At 35.3% G+C, this 20,042-nt stretch overlaps 1 protein-coding gene across 1 annotated transcript; it reads left to right on the top strand.

The window, feature by feature from the left end:
• The first annotated feature begins 7,196 nt into the window (after positions 1-7,196).
• LOC128982119 (uncharacterized protein K02A2.6-like) lies at positions 7,197-11,258 on the top strand. The gene has a single exon (XM_054401169.1). It carries the CDS (start codon positions 7,197-7,199, stop codon positions 11,256-11,258), a length of 4,062 nt encoding a protein of 1,353 aa, XP_054257144.1.
• The last annotated feature ends 8,784 nt before the right edge of the window (positions 11,259-20,042 follow it).

The following is a 20,042-nucleotide window of genomic DNA, read 5'->3' on the forward strand; positions in this document are numbered from 1 at the left end:
GAGGGATGTCTTGGTATTTAGAGGGATGTCTTGTTATTTAGAGGGATGTCTTAATATTTAGCGGAATGTCTTAAGGGATGTCTTGTTTTTTAGAGGGTTGTCTTGATATTTAGAGGGATGTCTTGTTTTTTAGAGAGATGTCTTGTTATTTAGAGGGTTTTTTTGTTTTTTAGAGGGTTGTCTTGTTATTTGGAGGGATGTCTTGTTATTTAGATTGATGTCTTAATATTTAGAGGGATGTCTTTTTATTTGGAGGGATGTCTTGTTATTTAGAGGGATGTCTTGTTATTTAGAGGAATGTCTTGTTATTTAAAAGGGATGTCTTGTTATTTAGAGGGATGTCTTGTTATTTAGAGGGATGTCTTGTTATTTAGAGGGATGTCTTGTTATTTAGAGGGATGTCTTGTTATTTAGAGGGATGTCTTGTTATTTGAAGGGATGTCTTAATATTTAGAGAGATGTCTTGTTATTTAGAGGGATGTCTTGTTATTTAGAGGGATGTCTTGTTATTTAGAGGGATGTCTTCATATTTGGAGGGATGTCTTCATATTTGGAGGGATGTCTTGTTATTTAGAGGGATTTCTTGTTATTTAGAGGGATGTCTTCATATTTGGAGGGATGTCTTCATATTTGGAGGGATGTCTTGTTATTTAGAGGGATGTCTTGTTATTTGGAGGGATGCTTGTTATTAAGAGGGATGTCTTATAATTTAGAGGGATGTCTTTTTATTTAGAGGGATGTCTTGTTATTTAGAGGGATGTCTTGGTATTTGGAGGGATGTCTAGTTATTTAGAGGGATGTCTTTTTATTTAGAGGGATGTCTTGTTATTTAGAGGGATGTCTTGTTATTTAGAGGGATGTCTTGTTATTTGAAGGGATGTCTTAATATTTAGAGGGATGTCTTGCTATTTTGAGGGATTTCTTGTTATTTGGAGGGATGTCTTGTTATTTAGAGGGATGTCTTGTTATTTAGAGGAATGTCTTGTTATTTAAAAGGGATGTCTTGTTATTTAGAGGGATGTCTTGTTATTTAGTGGGATGTCTTGTTATTTAGAGGGATGTCTTGTTATTTAGAGAGATGTCTTGTTATTTAAAGGGATGTCTTAATATTTAGAGGGATGTCTTGTTATTTAGAGGGATGTCTTAATATTTAGAGGGATGTCTTGTTATTTGGAGGGATGTCTTAATATTTAGAGGGATGTCTTGTTATTTAGAGGGATGTCTTGTTATTTAGAGAGATGTCTTGTTATTTAAAGGGATGTCTTAATATTTAGAGGGATGTCTTGTTATTTAGAGGGATGTCTTAATATTTAGAGGGATGTCTTGTTATTTGAAGGGATGTCTTAATATTTAGAGGGATGTCTTGTTATTTAGAGGGATGTCTTGTTATTTAGAGGGATGTCTTGTTTTTTAAAGGGTTGTCTTGTTATTTGGAGGGATGTCTTAATATTTAGAGGGATGTCTTGGTATTTAGAGGGATGTCTTGTTATTTAAAGGGATGTCTTGTTATTTAGAGGGATGTCTTCTTATTTGGAGGGAAGTCTTGTTATTTGGAGGAATGTCTTGTTATTTAGAGGGATGTCTTGTTATTTAGAGGAATGTCTTGTTATTTAAAAGGGATGTCTTGTTATTTAGAGGGATGTCTTGTTATTTAGTGGGATGTCTTTTTATTTAGAGGGATGTCTTGTTATTTAGAGAGATGTCTTGTTATTTAAAGGGATGTCTTAATATTTAGAGGGATGTCTTGTTATTTAGAGGGATGTCTTGTTATTTAGAGGGATGTCTTAATATTTGGAGGGATGTCTTGTTATTTAGAGGGATGTCTTAATATTTAGAGGGATGTCTTGTTTTTTAGTGGGATGTCTTGTTATTTAGAGGGATGTCTTGTTATTTAGAGGGTTTTTTTGTTTTTTAGAGGGTTGTCTTGTTATTTGGAGGGATGTCTTGTTATTTAGATTGATGTCTTAATATTTAGAGGGATGTCTTGTTTTTTAGAGGGATGTCTTGTTATTTAGAGGGATGTCTTGTTATTTAGAGGGATGTCTTGTTATTTAGAGGGATGTCTTGTTATTTAGAGGGATGTCTTGTTATTTGAAGGGATGTCTTAATATTTAGAGAGATGTCTTGTTATTTAGAGGGATGTCTTGTTATTTAGAGGGATGTCTTCATATTTGGAGGGATGTCTTCATATTTGGAGGGATGTCTTGTTATTTAGAGGGATGTCTTGTTATTTGGAGGGATGCTTGTTATTAAGAGGGATGTCTTATAATTTAGAGGGATGTCTTGTTATTTGGAGGTATGTCTTGTTATTTAGAGGGATGTCTTGTTATTTAGAGGGATGTCTTGGTATTTGGAGGGATGTCTAGTTATTTAGAGGGATGTCTTTTTATTTAGAGGGATGTCTTGTTATTTAGAGGGATGTCTTGGTATTTGGAGGGATGTCTAGTTATTTAGAGGGATGTCTTTTTATTTAGAGGGATGTCTTGTTATTTAGAGGGATGTCTTGTTATTTAGAGGGATGTCTTGTTATTTGAAGGGATGTCTTAATATTTAGAGGGATGTCTTGCTATTTTGAGGGATTTCTTGTTATTTGGAGGGATGTCTTGTTATTTAGAGGGATGTCTTGTTATTTAGAGGAATGTCTTGTTATTTAAAAGGGATGTCTTGTTATTTAGAGGGATGTCTTGTTATTTAGTGGGATGTCTTGTTATTTAGAGGGATGTCTTAATATTTAGAGGGATGTCTTGTTATTTAGAGGGATGTCTTAATATTTAGAGGGATGTCTTGTTATTTGGAGGGATGTCTTAATATTTAGAGAGATGTCTTGTTATTTAAAGGGATGTCTTAATATTTAGAGGGATGCCTTGTTATTTAGAGGGATGTCTTAATATTTAGAGGGATGTCTTGTTATTTGAAGGGATGTCTTAATATTTAGAGGGATGTCTTGTTATTTGAAGGGATGTCTTAATATTTAGAGGGATGTCTTGTTATTTAGAGGGATGTCTTGTTATTTAGAGGGATGTCTTGTTATTTAGAGGGATGTCTTGTTTTTTAAAGGGTTGTCTTGTTATTTGGAGGGATGTCTTAATATTTAGAGGGATGTCTTGGTATTTAGAGGGATGTCTTGTTATTTAGAGGGATGTCTTAATATTTAGCGGAATGTCTTAAGGGATGTCTTGTTTTTTAGAGGGTTGTCTTGATATTTAGAGGGATGTCTTGTTTTTTAGAGAGATGTCTTGTTATTTAGAGGGTTTTTTTGTTTTTTAGAGGGTTGTCTTGTTATTTGGAGGGATGTCTTGTTATTTAGATTGATGTCTTAATATTTAGAGGGATGTCTTTTTATTTGGAGGGATGTCTTGTTATTTAGAGGGATGTCTTGTTATTTAGAGGAATGTCTTGTTATTTAAAAGGGATGTCTTGTTATTTAGAGGGATGTCTTGTTATTTAGAGGGATGTCTTGTTATTTAGAGGGATGTCTTGTTATTTAGAGGGATGTCTTGTTATTTAGAGGGATGTCTTGTTATTTGAAGGGATGTCTTAATATTTAGAGAGATGTCTTGTTATTTAGAGGGATGTCTTGTTATTTAGAGGGATGTCTTGTTATTTAGAGGGATGTCTTCATATTTGGAGGGATGTCTTCATATTTGGAGGGATGTCTTGTTATTTAGAGGGATTTCTTGTTATTTAGAGGGATGTCTTCATATTTGGAGGGATGTCTTCATATTTGGAGGGATGTCTTGTTATTTAGAGGGATGTCTTGTTATTTGGAGGGATGCTTGTTATTAAGAGGGATGTCTTATAATTTAGAGGGATGTCTTTTTATTTAGAGGGATGTCTTGTTATTTAGAGGGATGTCTTGGTATTTGGAGGGATGTCTAGTTATTTAGAGGGATGTCTTTTTATTTAGAGGGATGTCTTGTTATTTAGAGGGATGTCTTGTTATTTAGAGGGATGTCTTGTTATTTGAAGGGATGTCTTAATATTTAGAGGGATGTCTTGCTATTTTGAGGGATTTCTTGTTATTTGGAGGGATGTCTTGTTATTTAGAGGGATGTCTTGTTATTTAGAGGAATGTCTTGTTATTTAAAAGGGATGTCTTGTTATTTAGAGGGATGTCTTGTTATTTAGTGGGATGTCTTGTTATTTAGAGGGATGTCTTGTTATTTAGAGAGATGTCTTGTTATTTAAAGGGATGTCTTAATATTTAGAGGGATGTCTTGTTATTTAGAGGGATGTCTTAATATTTAGAGGGATGTCTTGTTATTTGGAGGGATGTCTTAATATTTAGAGGGATGTCTTGTTATTTAGAGGGATGTCTTGTTATTTAGAGAGATGTCTTGTTATTTAAAGGGATGTCTTAATATTTAGAGGGATGTCTTGTTATTTAGAGGGATGTCTTAATATTTAGAGGGATGTCTTGTTATTTGAAGGGATGTCTTAATATTTAGAGGGATGTCTTGTTATTTAGAGGGATGTCTTGTTATTTAGAGGGATGTCTTGTTTTTTAAAGGGTTGTCTTGTTATTTGGAGGGATGTCTTAATATTTAGAGGGATGTCTTGGTATTTAGAGGGATGTCTTGTTATTTAAAGGGATGTCTTGTTATTTAGAGGGATGTCTTCTTATTTGGAGGGAAGTCTTGTTATTTGGAGGAATGTCTTGTTATTTAGAGGGATGTCTTGTTATTTAGAGGAATGTCTTGTTATTTAAAAGGGATGTCTTGTTATTTAGAGGGATGTCTTGTTATTTAGTGGGATGTCTTTTTATTTAGAGGGATGTCTTGTTATTTAGAGAGATGTCTTGTTATTTAAAGGGATGTCTTAATATTTAGAGGGATGTCTTGTTATTTAGAGGGATGTCTTGTTATTTAGAGGGATGTCTTAATATTTGGAGGGATGTCTTGTTATTTAGAGGGATGTCTTAATATTTAGAGGGATGTCTTGTTTTTTAGTGGGATGTCTTGTTATTTAGAGGGATGTCTTGTTATTTAGAGGGTTTTTTTGTTTTTTAGAGGGTTGTCTTGTTATTTGGAGGGATGTCTTGTTATTTAGATTGATGTCTTAATATTTAGAGGGATGTCTTGTTTTTTAGAGGGATGTCTTGTTATTTAGAGGGATGTCTTGTTATTTAGAGGGATGTCTTGTTATTTAGAGGGATGTCTTGTTATTTAGAGGGATGTCTTGTTATTTGAAGGGATGTCTTAATATTTAGAGAGATGTCTTGTTATTTAGAGGGATGTCTTGTTATTTAGAGGGATGTCTTCATATTTGGAGGGATGTCTTCATATTTGGAGGGATGTCTTGTTATTTAGAGGGATGTCTTGTTATTTGGAGGGATGCTTGTTATTAAGAGGGATGTCTTATAATTTAGAGGGATGTCTTGTTATTTGGAGGTATGTCTTGTTATTTAGAGGGATGTCTTGTTATTTAGAGGGATGTCTTGGTATTTGGAGGGATGTCTAGTTATTTAGAGGGATGTCTTTTTATTTAGAGGGATGTCTTGTTATTTAGAGGGATGTCTTGGTATTTGGAGGGATGTCTAGTTATTTAGAGGGATGTCTTTTTATTTAGAGGGATGTCTTGTTATTTAGAGGGATGTCTTGTTATTTAGAGGGATGTCTTGTTATTTGAAGGGATGTCTTAATATTTAGAGGGATGTCTTGCTATTTTGAGGGATTTCTTGTTATTTGGAGGGATGTCTTGTTATTTAGAGGGATGTCTTGTTATTTAGAGGAATGTCTTGTTATTTAAAAGGGATGTCTTGTTATTTAGAGGGATGTCTTGTTATTTAGTGGGATGTCTTGTTATTTAGAGGGATGTCTTAATATTTAGAGGGATGTCTTGTTATTTAGAGGGATGTCTTAATATTTAGAGGGATGTCTTGTTATTTGGAGGGATGTCTTAATATTTAGAGGGATGTCTTGTTATTTAGAGGGATGTCTTGTTATTTAGAGAGATGTCTTGTTATTTAAAGGGATGTCTTAATATTTAGAGGGATGCCTTGTTATTTAGAGGGATGTCTTAATATTTAGAGGGATGTCTTGTTATTTGAAGGGATGTCTTAATATTTAGAGGGATGTCTTGTTATTTAGAGGGATGTCTTGTTATTTAGAGGGATGTCTTGTTATTTAGTGGGATGTCTTGTTATTTAGAGGGATGTCTTGTTATTTAGAGAGATGTCTTGTTATTTAAAGGGATGTCTTAATATTTAGAGGGATGTCTTAATATTTAGCGGAATGTCTTGTTTATTAGAGGGATGTCTTGCTATTTAGAGGGATGTCTTTTTATTTGGAGGGATGTCTTGTTATTTAGAGGGATGTCTTGTTATTTAGAGGAATGTCTTGTTATTTAAAAGGGATGTCTTGTTATTTAGAGGGATGTCTTGTTATTTAGTGGGATGTCTTGTTATTTAGAGGGATGTCTTGTTATTTAGAGAGATGTCTTGTTATTTAAAGGGATGTCTTAATATTTAGAGGGATGTCTTGTTATTTAGAGGGATGTCTTAATATTTAGAGGGATGTCTTGTTATTTGAAGGGATGTCTTAATATTTAGAGGGATGTCTTGTTATTTAGAGGGATGTCTTGTTATTTAGAGGGATGTCTTGTTATTTAGAGGGATGTCTTGTTTTTTAAAGGGTTGTCTTGTTATTTGGAGGGATGTCTTAATATTTAGAGGGATGTCTTGGTATTTAGAGGGATGTCTTGTTATTTAGAGGGATGTCTTAATATTTAGCGGAATGTCTTAAGGGATGTCTTGTTTTTTAGAGGGTTGTCTTGTAATTTAGATGGGATGTCTTGTTATTTAGAGGGATGTCTTGTTATTTACAGGTATGTCTTGTTATTTAGAGGGATGTCTTAATATTTAGAGGAATGTCTTGTTATATAGATGGATGTCTTGTTATTTAGAGGGATGTCTTGATATTTAGAGGGATGTCTTGTTTTTTAGAGAGATGTCTTGTTATTTAGAGGGTTTTTTTGTTTTTTAGAGGGTTGTCTTGTTATTTGGAGGTGTTGTATTAAGTCTGTTCTTTTATCATGTGTTTAAATATGTTTGTTGTCAGATGTTTTTGTAAACATTAGTTTAGTTTGAAAATAGAGTTTGTTCAAGCAAGATGTGTGAATAATATTCTTGTATAAGAAATAGAACATGGTGGCAGCTTAGTGGATTTTTTATCGAACAAAGTCTAAAACCACGCATGATGTCAAGTAAGGGCAGAAAAAAACGAAATACTCGTAGGCAAAGGTATGAGGACAATGAGGAGGATGCCCAAAGTGAATTCAACTACATGTCAGAAAGGGATTCTAGAAAGACTGAAGGTGAGTCACTAGGTTTTGCATTGGGACAGACAAACCGAGAAAATAATGCAGTAATGTGTACTCCTACTCCTATGATAAATCTGACGTTACCAACTCCAGATACCTTCTCTTTTACTCCGAATGAGTGGCATTCCTGGAGGAATCGCTTTCAAAGGTACAGACGGGGGTGCGGTCTAGATAGCACTTCCGACGCTCGGCAAATCGATGTACTTTTGTTTACAATGGGTAGTAGGAGTGAAGATATTTTCGATTCGTTTTCACCAAAACCGAATACTTATGACGAGGCTCTTCGGGCCTTTGATGCATACTTTGTGCCAAGACGAAATATCATTTATGAGAGAACAAAATTTCTGAGACACAAGCAAGGGAGTGATCCATCTGAAAAATTCATAACAGATTTGCATGGTCTTGCAAAAACGTGTGCATGGGGTGAACTGAACGATGAGATGGTGCTTCTGGTCCTCATTATTGGTATGAAAGATGAGGCTCTAAGTGATAGACTCCAGCTGGACTCTCAATTGACTCTGGAGAAGGCGATTAATACCTTGCGCCAACACGAGGAGCTAGAACGCCAAAAACGTGAGCTCGCCAATACTAATGTTTTTATGGTGAATCAAACGTCAATACAAGTCGGTAAAACAAATCTGTCTGAAAGAGCTGGTGAACAGAAATTCACCGAGGATGCTATGAGAAAAAAGTGCAGGAAATGTGGTTATAACTGGCACGGATCACTGGCCGAATGCCCTGCTAGGAAAGCCAAATGTGACAAATGTTCCGAGATTGGACATTTTTTTCGATGTTGTCCCTCCCGCGAAAAGTGGATGAGAAAAAACAAAAACGTTGTTAAGGAAATCGAACAGCAAGATTCAGACAGTGGTTATCAACAGGTTCCTGAGATTTTCATAGGGAATATAGACAGCAGTGACAAAGCCTGGGTCCAGGAGGTAAAAGCAAGCTGTGGAAACCAAGATTTAGGTCTTATAAAATTTAAACTTGACACAGCAGCTGATGTAACCATGATTCCAGTAGGAGTTCTTGGTGATTTTATTAAGACTCTGCCTCTAGGAAAGTGCAAATCCCCTGTGTTTAGCGCAAAGAAGAAAGAACGAATCAATATTTTGGGAACTTTAAGGCTAAAGCTTGAACATAAGGGTGTATCAGTTTATAATCTTGCGTATATTTCTGAGGAGATCACTGTTCCACTTCTTAGCAGACGTTCCTGTGAAGAGCTGAACCTGGTGAGGAGAATCTTTTCTGTAGATTCACATGATATTGACTGGGCTACTAAGTATCCTAATTTATTTCAAGGGCTGGGAAATATGAAAGGAGAGTACAAGATTGAAATGAAGGAGAATGCAGTTCCTTACGCTATATCCACCCCCAGGGTTGTACCAATACCTTTAAAAACGAAGGTGAAAGAGCAGTTAGACGATATGCTTGAGAAAGGAGTGATTGTTCCAGTTGAACACGCGACTGATTGGTGCGCACCAATGGTAGTTTGCGCAAAAAAGGGAGGTGGGGTTAGGATCTGCGTAGACCTATCCAAACTCAACAACAGTGTGAAACGTCGGTTTTATCCTATCCCAAAGATCGAACTTTCATTGGCCGAGATCGCGGGAGCCAAGTACTTCAGCAAGATCGATGCGAATTCCGGGTTCTGGCAACTGAACCTTGCAGAGGAGTCACAAGATTACACAACATTTATCACCCCTTTTGGGAGGTATAAATTCCGTAAGTTACCTTTTGGAATTACGTCCGCTCCTGAAGAGTTTCAGCGCCGCATGTCAAAAGCTTTAGAAGGGGCAAAGAACTGTTTAGTGCACATTGATGACTGTCTGATATGGGGAAGAACGAAAGAAGAACACGACGAGTGTCTTAGGGCCGTTCTAGAGAGAGTGCAAGCTAATGGAATCACCTTGAATAAGCAGAAGTCGGAGTTCTGCAAGAAGACTGTGACATTTCTGGGGTTTGTGCTGTCTAAGGACGGAATCAAGCCTGATCCAAGCAAGGTACAAGCGATTGTGGACTTACCAGCTCCAAGAAACGCTAATGAAGTACAAAGATTCATGGGCATGATCACTTTTCTGGCAAAATTTATTCCGAACCGCAGTGAGATTTTGGAGCCAATTACGAGCTTGTTAAAGACTAAAAACGATTTCCTTTGGGGACCAGCTCAAGAAAACGCTTTTGTCACAGTAAAACAGATTTTATCATCAGAGCCATGTTTGACTGTTTACGATCCGCAAAAACCCTCGATTCTTTCTTGCGATGCTTCAAAAAAAGGTCTTGGAGCGGTGTTACTTCAAGTTGAAGGAGAAAACAAGAAACCTGTGGCATATATATCTCGGACTCTAACGCCTGCTGAAGAAAACTATAGTAACATTGAGAGAGAAGCGCTTGCGTGCACATGGGCAAGTGACCGTTTGAAATGTTTCCTGATGGGTAAAATGTACACAATTGAGACCGACCACAAACCACTTGTCTCAATTTTCAAAACACAAAATTTGGACGAGCTCTCACCGAGGCTACAGCGGTTCCGAATGCGTATGATGAGATACGATTATCGCATGACCTGGACCCCAGGAAAAGACCTTGCCATAGCAGATCTACTATCAAGAAGTCCTATTCCGGCTGACGAAGATGGCGAATTGACCGAAGAAGTGGAAGCCTTCGTCCACGAAATCAGTCTGATTAGTATAAACACTACAGATGAAAATGTGACAAAGGTACTTCACTCACAAATGAGAGATCCAATCTGTGCACAACTTAAGTTACAAATTTTAGACGAATGGCCTGTAAAATCAAGTTTACCTAATGAGATTCAAGAGTACTTTAATGTGAAAGACGAGTTAAGTTGTATTGATGGGCTATTGCTTCGAGGAACTCGGATGATAATACCTCAAGAACTACGAGCGGAAATGCTCGAGAGGCTTCACAGTGGACACTTGGGAATCACAAAAACAAGGAAACGTGCTTTGGGAACCATGTGGTGGCCTGGAATTTCTCAAGAAATAGAAAGGAAAATCAAATCGTGTCCAGTGTGTATTCAGAACTCAACTAATCACAGTGAACCATTGATTCCGAGAACTGTCCCGGATTACCCGTGGCAAAATGTGTCTGTTGACTTGTTCAAACACGAAGACAAGTGGTATATGGTTATCGTGGATCACTACTCAAGATACTTTGAAGTCGAGGAAATGCATCGAATGAGGGCTTCAGATGTGATTCGGGTTTGCAAAACCACATTTTCACGTTTTGGAATTCCTCATTGTGTTTATTCAGATAGTGGGACACAATTTCACCATATTGGCTCAAGTGAATTTAAATTGTTTGCAAAGGAGTGGGGGTTCTCCACATTCAGAAGTAGTCCCCACCACCATCAGGGAAATGGGGCAGCTGAAGCAGCTGTGAAAGTAGCAAAAGGGCTAATGAAGAAAAACAAGGATAAATTTGAACTTGCCCTACTTTCTTACCGGACCTCACCTCTTGAAACCGGCTTTTCCCCATCTGAACTTATGTTTGGAAGGAAATTAAGAGACAATCTTCCATCTACTTTGGTTGGAAATCCTGTGGAAAATAAGAATTTTCTTGAGAGGGAGAATAAGTACCAGAATAAGTACAAGATACAATTTGATAAACGACATGGAGCGAGTGGTTTAAGTGAATTAGAAGTTGGAAGCATGGTATGGATCACAGATCTACGTCGACACGGTAAGGTAGTCAGGAAATTGAACGAACCACGTTCCTACCTTGTGGAAACTGACAAGAGAACTATTCGCCGAAACAGGAAGTTCTTAGTTCCTGCACCGTACTACGGAGGAGATGGAATTCTTTCAAACTGTTCATCCATGGTCCTTAATCGTCCATGCAACTCACGTGATCGTCCAGGAGCTGGCACAGTAACCCGTTACGGAAGGTCCATTAAGAAACCGAGGCGGTACTGAGGTTCATAAAGATGTGGACATCTTGAAGCGGGATGTTGTATTAAGTCTGTTCTTTTATCATGTGTTTAAATATGTTTGTTGTCAGATGTTTTTGTAAACATTAGTTTAGTTTGAAAATAGAGTTTGTTCAAGCAAGATGTGTGAATAATATTCTTGTATAAGAAATAGAACAGGAGGGATGTCTTGTTATTTAGATTGATGTCTTAATATTTAGAGGGATGTCTTTTTATTTGGAGGGATGTCTTGTTATTTAGAGGGATGTCTTGTTATTTAGAGGAATGTCTTGTTATTTAAAAGGGATGTCTTGTTATTTAGAGGGATGTCTTGTTATTTAGAGGGATGTCTTGTTATTTAGAGGGATGTCTTGTTATTTAGAGGGATGTCTTGTTATTTAGAGGGATGTCTTGTTATTTGAAGGGATGTCTTAATATTTAGAGAGATGTCTTGTTATTTAGAGGGATGTCTTGTTATTTAGAGGGATGTCTTGTTATTTAGAGGGATGTCTTCATATTTGGAGGGATGTCTTCATATTTGGAGGGATGTCTTGTTATTTAGAGGGATGTCTTGTTATTTAGAGGGATGTCTTCATATTTGGAGGGATGTCTTCATATTTGGAGGGATGTCTTGTTATTTAGAGGGATGTCTTGTTATTTGGAGGGATGCTTGTTATTAAGAGGGATGTCTTATAATTTAGAGGGATGTCTTTTTATTTAGAGGGATGTCTTGTTATTTAGAGGGATGTCTTGGTATTTGGAGGGATGTCTAGTTATTTAGAGGGATGTCTTTTTATTTAGAGGGATGTCTTGTTATTTAGAGGGATGTCTTGTTATTTAGAGGGATGTCTTGTTATTTGAAGGGATGTCTTAATATTTAGAGGGATGTCTTGCTATTTTGAGGGATTTCTTGTTATTTGGAGGGATGTCTTGTTATTTAGAGGGATGTCTTGTTATTTAGAGGAATGTCTTGTTATTTAAAAGGGATGTCTTGTTATTTAGAGGGATGTCTTGTTATTTAGTGGGATGTCTTGTTATTTAGAGGGATGTCTTGTTATTTAGAGAGATGTCTTGTTATTTAAAGGGATGTCTTAATATTTAGAGGGATGTCTTGTTATTTAGAGGGATGTCTTAATATTTAGAGGGATGTCTTGTTATTTGGAGGGATGTCTTAATATTTAGAGGGATGTCTTGTTATTTAGAGGGATGTCTTGTTATTTAGAGAGATGTCTTGTTATTTAAAGGGATGTCTTAATATTTAGAGGGATGTCTTGTTATTTAGAGGGATGTCTTAATATTTAGAGGGATGTCTTGTTATTTGAAGGGATGTCTTAATATTTAGAGGGATGTCTTGTTATTTAGAGGGATGTCTTGTTATTTAGAGGGATGTCTTGTTTTTTAAAGGGTTGTCTTGTTATTTGGAGGGATGTCTTAATATTTAGAGGGATGTCTTGGTATTTAGAGGGATGTCTTGTTATTTAAAGGGATGTCTTGTTATTTAGAGGGATGTCTTCTTATTTGGAGGGAAGTCTTGTTATTTGGAGGAATGTCTTGTTATTTAGAGGGATGTCTTGTTATTTAGAGGAATGTCTTGTTATTTAAAAGGGATGTCTTGTTATTTAGAGGGATGTCTTGTTATTTAGTGGGATGTCTTTTTATTTAGAGGGATGTCTTGTTATTTAGAGAGATGTCTTGTTATTTAAAGGGATGTCTTAATATTTAGAGGGATGTCTTGTTATTTAGAGGGATGTCTTAATATTTAGAGGGATGTCTTGTTATTTGGAGGGATGTCTTAATATTTAGAGGGATGTCTTGTTATTTAGAGGGATGTCTTGTTATTTAGAGAGATGTCTTGTTATTTAAAGGGATGTCTTAATATTTAGAGGGATGTCTTGTTATTTAGAGGGATGTCTTAATATTTAGAGGGATGTCTTGTTATTTGAAGGGATGTCTTAATATTTAGAGGGATGTCTTGTTATTTAGAGGGATGTCTTGTTATTTAGAGGGATGTCTTGTTATTTAGTGGGATGTCTTGTTATTTAGAGGGATGTCTTGTTATTTAGAGAGATGTCTTGTTATTTAAAGGGATGTCTTAATATTTAGAGGGATGTCTTAATATTTAGCGGAATGTCTTGTTTATTAGAGGGATGTCTTGCTATTTAGAGGGATGTCTTTTTATTTGGAGGGATGTCTTGTTATTTAGAGGGATGTCTTGTTATTTAGAGGAATGTCTTGTTATTTAAAAAGGATGTCTTGTTATTTAGAGGGATGTCTTGTTATTTAGTGGGATGTCTTGTTATTTAGAGGGATGTCTTGTTATTTAGAGAGATGTCTTGTTATTTAAAGGGATGTCTTAATATTTAGAGGGATGTCTTGTTATTTAGAGGGATGTCTTAATATTTAGAGGGATGTCTTGTTATTTGAAGGGATGTCTTAATATTTAGAGGGATGTCTTGTTATTTAGAGGGATGTCTTGTTATTTAGAGGGATGTCTTGTTATTTAGAGGGATGTCTTGTTTTTTAAAGGGTTGTCTTGTTATTTGGAGGGATGTCTTAATATTTAGAGGGATGTCTTGGTATTTAGAGGGATGTCTTGTTATTTAGAGGGATGTCTTAATATTTAGCGGAATGTCTTAAGGGATGTCTTGTTTTTTAGAGGGTTGTCTTGTAATTTAGATGGGATGTCTTGTTATTTAGAGGGATGTCTTGTTATTTACAGGTATGTCTTGTTATTTAGAGGGATGTCTTAATATTTAGAGGAATGTCTTGTTATATAGATGGATGTCTTGTTATTTAGAGGGATGTCTTGATGTTTAGAGGGATGTCTTGTTTTTTAGAGAGATGTCTTGTTATTTAGAGGGTTTTTTTGTTTTTTAGAGGGTTGTCTTGTTATTTGGAGGGATGTCTTGTTATTTAGATTGATGTCTTAATATTTAGAGGGATGTCTTTTTATTTGGAGGGATGTCTTGTTATTTAGAGGGATGTCTTGTTATTTAGAGGAATGTCTTGTTATTTAAAAGGGATGTCTTGTTATTTAGAGGGATGTCTTGTTATTTAGAGGGATGTCTTGTTATTTAGAGGGATGTCTTGTTATTTAGAGGGATGTCTTGTTATTTAGAGGGATGTCTTGTTATTTGAAGGGATGTCTTAATATTTAGAGAGATGTCTTGTTATTTAGAGGGATGTCTTGTTATTTAGAGGGATGTCTTGTTATTTAGAGGGATGTCTTCATATTTGGAGGGATGTCTTCATATTTGGAGGGATGTCTTGTTATTTAGAGGGATGTCTTGTTATTTAGAGGGATGTCTTCATATTTGGAGGGATGTCTTCATATTTGGAGGGATGTCTTGTTATTTAGAGGGATGTCTTGTTATTTGGAGGGATGCTTGTTATTAAGAGGGATGTCTTATAATTTAGAGGGATGTCTTTTTATTTAGAGGGATGTCTTGTTATTTAAAAGGGATGTCTTGTTATTTAGAGGGATGTCTTGTTATTTAGAGGGATGTCTTGTTATTTAGAGGGATGTCTTGTTATTTAGAGGGATGTCTTGTTATTTAGAGGGATGTCTTGTTATTTGAAGGGATGTCTTAATATTTAGAGAGATGTCTTGTTATTTAGAGGGATGTCTTGTTATTTAGAGGGATGTCTTGTTATTTAGAGGGATGTCTTGTTATTTGAAGGGATGTCTTAATATTTAGAGGGATGTCTTGCTATTTTGAGGGATTTCTTGTTATTTGGAGGGATGTCTTGTTATTTAGAGGGATGTCTTGTTATTTAGAGGAATGTCTTGTTATTTAAAAGGGATGTCTTGTTATTTAGAGGGATGTCTTGTTATTTAGTGGGATGTCTTGTTATTTAGAGGGATGTCTTGTTATTTAGAGAGATGTCTTGTTATTTAAAGGGATGTCTTAATATTTAGAGGGATGTCTTGTTATTTAGAGGGATGTCTTAATATTTAGAGGGATGTCTTGTTATTTGGAGGGATGTCTTAATATTTAGAGGGATGTCTTGTTATTTAGAGGGATGTCTTGTTATTTAGAGAGATGTCTTGTTATTTAAAGGGATGTCTTAATATTTAGAGGGATGTCTTGTTATTTAGAGGGATGTCTTAATATTTAGAGGGATGTCTTGTTATTTGAAGGGATGTCTTAATATTTAGAGGGATGTCTTGTTATTTAGAGGGATGTCTTGTTATTTAGAGGGATGTCTTGTTATTTAGTGGGATGTCTTGTTATTTAGAGGGATGTCTTGTTATTTAGAGAGATGTCTTGTTATTTAAAGGGATGTCTTAATATTTAGAGGGATGTCTTAATATTTAGCGGAATGTCTTGTTTATTAGAGGGATGTCTTGCTATTTAGAGGGATGTCTTTTTATTTGGAGGGATGTCTTGTTATTTAGAGGGATGTCTTGTTATTTAGAGGAATGTCTTGTTATTTAAAAGGGATGTCTTGTTATTTAGAGGGATGTCTTGTTATTTAGTGGGATGTCTTGTTATTTAGAGGGATGTCTTGTTATTTAGAGAGATGTCTTGTTATTTAAAGGGATGTCTTAATATTTAGAGGGATGTCTTGTTATTTAGAGGGATGTCTTAATATTTAGAGGGATGTCTTGTTATTTGAAGGGATGTCTTAATATTTAGAGGGATGTCTTGTTATTTAGAGGGATGTCTTGTTATTTAGAGGGATGTCTTGTTATTTAGAGGGATGTCTTGTTTTTTAAAGGGTTGTCTTGTTATTTGGAGGGATGTCTTAATATTTAGAGGGATGTCTTGGTATTTAGAGGGATGTCTTGTTATTTAGAGGGATGTCTTAATATTTAGCGGAATGTCTTAAGGGATGTCTTGTTTTTTAAAGGGTTGTCTTGTAATTTAGATGGGATGTCTTGTTATTTAGAGGGATGTCTTGTTATTTACAGGTATGTCTTGTTATTTAGAGGGATGTCTTAATATTTAGAGGAATGTCTTGTTATATAGATGGATGTCTTGTTATTTAGAGGGATGTCTTGATATTTAGAGGGATGTCTTGTTTTTTAGAGAGATGTCTTGTTATTTATAGGGTTTTTTTGTTTTTTAGAGGGTTGTCTTGTTATTTGGAGGGATGTCTTGTTATTTAGAGGGATGTCTTGTTATTTGGAGAGATGTCTTTTTATTTAGAGGGATGTCTTGTTTTTTAGAGGGTTGTCTTGTTATTTGGAGGGATGTCTTGTTTTTTAGAGGGTTGTCTTGTAATTTAGATGGGATGTCTTGTTATTTAGAGGGATGTCTTAATATTTAGAGGGATGTCTTTTTATTTGGAGGGATGTCTTGTTATTTAGAGAGATGTCTTGTTATTTAGAGGAATGTCTTGTTATTTAAAAGGGATGTCTTGTTATTTAGAGGGATGTCTTGTTATTTAGTGGGATGTCTTGTTATTTAGAGGGATGTCTTGTTATTTAGAGAGATGTCTTGTTATTTAAAGGGATGTCTTAATATTTAGAGGGATGTCTTAATATTTAGCGGAATGTCTTGTTTATTAGAGGGATGTCTTGCTATTTAGAGGGATGTCTTTTTATTTGGAGGGATGTTTTGTTATTTAGAGGGATGTCTTGTTATTTAGAGGAATGTCTTGTTATTTAAAAGGGATGTCTTGTTATTTAGAGGGATGTCTTGTTATTTAGTGGGATGTCTTGTTATTTAGAGGGATGTCTTGTTATTTAGAGAGATGTCTTGTTATTTAAAGGGATGTCTTAATATTTAGAGGGATGTCTTGTTATTTAGAGGGATGTCTTAATATTTAGAGGGATGTCTTGTTATTTGGAGGGATGTCTTAATATTTAGAGGGATGTCTTGTTATTTAGAGGGATGTCTTGTTATTTAGAGAGATGTCTTGTTATTTAAAGGGATGTCTTAATATTTAGAGGGATGTCTTGTTATTTAGAGGGATGTCTTAATATTTAGAGGGATGTCTTGTTATTTGAAGGGATGTCTTAATATTTAGAGGGATGTCTTGTTATTTAGAGGGATGTCTTGTTATTTAGAGGGATGTCTTGTTATTTAGTGGGATGTCTTGTTATTTAGAGGGATGTCTTGTTATTTAGAGAGATGTCTTGTTATTTAAAGGGATGTCTTAATATTTAGAGGGATGTCTTAATATTTAGCGGAATGTCTTGTTTATTAGAGGGATGTCTTGCTATTTAGAGGGATGTCTTTTTATTTGGAGGGATGTCTTGTTATTTAGAGGGATGTCTTGTTATTTAGAGGAATGTCTTGTTATTTAAAAGGGATGTCTTGTTATTTAGAGGGATGTCTTGTTATTTAGTGGGATGTCTTGTTATTTAGAGGGATGTCTTGTTATTTAGAGAGATGTCTTGTTATTTAAAGGGATGTCTTAATATTTAGAGGGATGTCTTGTTATTTAGAGGGATGTCTTAATATTTAGAGGGATGTCTTGTTATTTGAAGGGATGTCTTAATATTTAGAGGGATGTCTTGTTATTTAGAGGGATGTCTTGTTATTTAGAGGGATGTCTTGTTATTTAGAGGGATGTCTTGTTTTTTAAAGGGTTGTCTTGTTATTTGGAGGGATGTCTTAATATTTAGAGGGATGTCTTGGTATTTAGAGGGATGTCTTGTTATTTAGAGGGATGTCTTAATATTTAGCGGAATGTCTTAAGGGATGTCTTGTTTTTTAAAGGGTTGTCTTGTAATTTAGATGGGATGTCTTGTTATTTAGAGGGATGTCTTGTTATTTACAGGTATGTCTTGTTATTTAGAGGGATGTCTTAATATTTAGAGGAATGTCTTGTTATATAGATGGATGTCTTGTTATTTAGAGGGATGTCTTGATATTTAGAGGGATGTCTTGTTTTTTAGAGAGATGTCTTGTTATTTATAGGGTTTTTTTGTTTTTTAGAGGGTTGTCTTGTTATTTGGAGGGATGTCTTGTTATTTAGAGGGATGTCTTGTTATTTGGAGAGATGTCTTTTTATTTAGAGGGATGTCTTGTTTTTTAGAGGGTAGTCTTGTTATTTGGAGGGATGTCTTGTTTTTTAGAGGGTTGTCTTGTAATTTAGATGGGATGTCTTGTTATTTAGAGGGATGTCTTAATATTTAGAGGGATGTCTTTTTATTTGGAGGGATGTCTTGTTATTTAGAGATATGTCTTGTTATTTAGAGGAATGTCTTGTTATTTAAAAGGGATGTCTTGTTATTTAGAGGGATGTCTTGTTATTTAGTGGGATGTCTTGTTATTTAGAGGGATGTCTTGTTATTTAGAGAGATGTCTTGTTATTTAAAGGGATGTCTTAATATTTAGAGGGATGTCTTAATATTTAGCGGAATGTCTTGTTTATTAGAGGGATGTCTTGCTATTTAGAGGGATGTCTTTTTATTTGGAGGGATGTTTTGTTATTTAGAGGGATGTCTTGTTATTTAGAGGAATGTCTTGTTATTTAAAAGGGATGTCTTGTTATTTAGAGGGATGTCTTGTTATTTAGTGGGATGTCTTGTTATTTAGAGGGATGTCTTGTTATTTAGAGAGATGTCTTGTTATTTAAAGGGATGTCTTAATATTTAGAGGGATGTCTTGTTATTTAGAGGGATGTCTTAATATTTAGAGGGATGTCTTGTTATTTGAAGGGATGTCTTAATATTTAGAGGGATGTCTTGTTATTTAGAGGGATGTCTTGTTATTTAGAGGGATGTCTTGTTATTTAGAGGGATGTCTTGTTATTTAGAGGGATGTCTTGTTATTTAGAGAGATGTCTTGTTATTTAAAGGGATGTCTTAATATTTAGAGGGATGTCTTAATATTTAGCGGAATGTCTTGTTATTTAGAGGGATGTCTTGTTATTTACAGGTATGTCTTGTTATTTAAAGGGATGTCTTAATATTTAGAGGGATGTCTTGTTATTTAGAGGGATGTCTTAATATTTAGAGGGATGTCTTGTTATTTGGAGGGATGTCTTAATATTTAGAGGGATGTCTTGTTATTTAGAGGGATGTCTTGTTATTTAGAGAGATGTCTTGTTATTTAAAGGGATGTCTTAATATTTAGAGGGATGTCTTGTTATTTAGAGGGATGTCTTAATATTTAGAGGGATGTCTTGTTATTTGAAGGGATGTCTTAATATTTAGAGGGATGTCTTGTTATTTAGAGGGATGTCTTGTTATTTAGAGGGATGTCTTGTTTTTTAAAGGGTTGTCTTGTTATTTGGAGGGATGTCTTGGTATTTAGAGGGATGTCTTGTTATTTAGAGGGATGTCTTGTTATTTAGAAGGATGTCTTCTTATTTGGAGGGAAGTCTTGTTATTTGGAGGAATGTCTTGTTATTTAGAGGGATATCTTGTTATTTGGAGGGATGTCTTGTTATTTAGAGGGATGTCTTGCTATTTAGAGGGATGTCTTTTTATTTTGAGGGATATCTTGTTATTTAAAGGGGTGTCTTGTTATTTAGAGGAATGTCTTGTTATTTAAAAGGGATGTCTTGTTATTTAGAGGGACGTCTTGTTATTTAGTGGGATGTCTTGTTATTTAGAGGGATGTCTTGTTATTTAGAGGGATGTCTTGTTATTTAAAGGGATGTCTTAATATTTAGAGGGATGTCTTGTTATTTAGAGGGATGTCTTAATATTTAGAGGGATGTCTTGTTATTTGGAGGGATGTCTTAATATTTAGAGGGATGTCTTGTTATTTAGAGGGATGTCTTGTTATTTAGAGGGATGTCTTGTTTTTTAAAGGGTTTTCTTGTTATTTGGAGGGATGTCTTAATATTTAGAGGGATGTCTTGGTATTTGGAGGGATGTCTTGTTATT

The sequence above is a fragment of the Macrosteles quadrilineatus genome, unplaced genomic scaffold, assembly GCF_028750875.1.
Source record: "Macrosteles quadrilineatus isolate MER2022 unplaced genomic scaffold, UCM_ALF_1.0 Scaffold_116__1_contigs__length_329609, whole genome shotgun sequence".
Lineage (NCBI taxonomy): Eukaryota > Metazoa > Arthropoda > Insecta > Hemiptera > Cicadellidae > Macrosteles > Macrosteles quadrilineatus.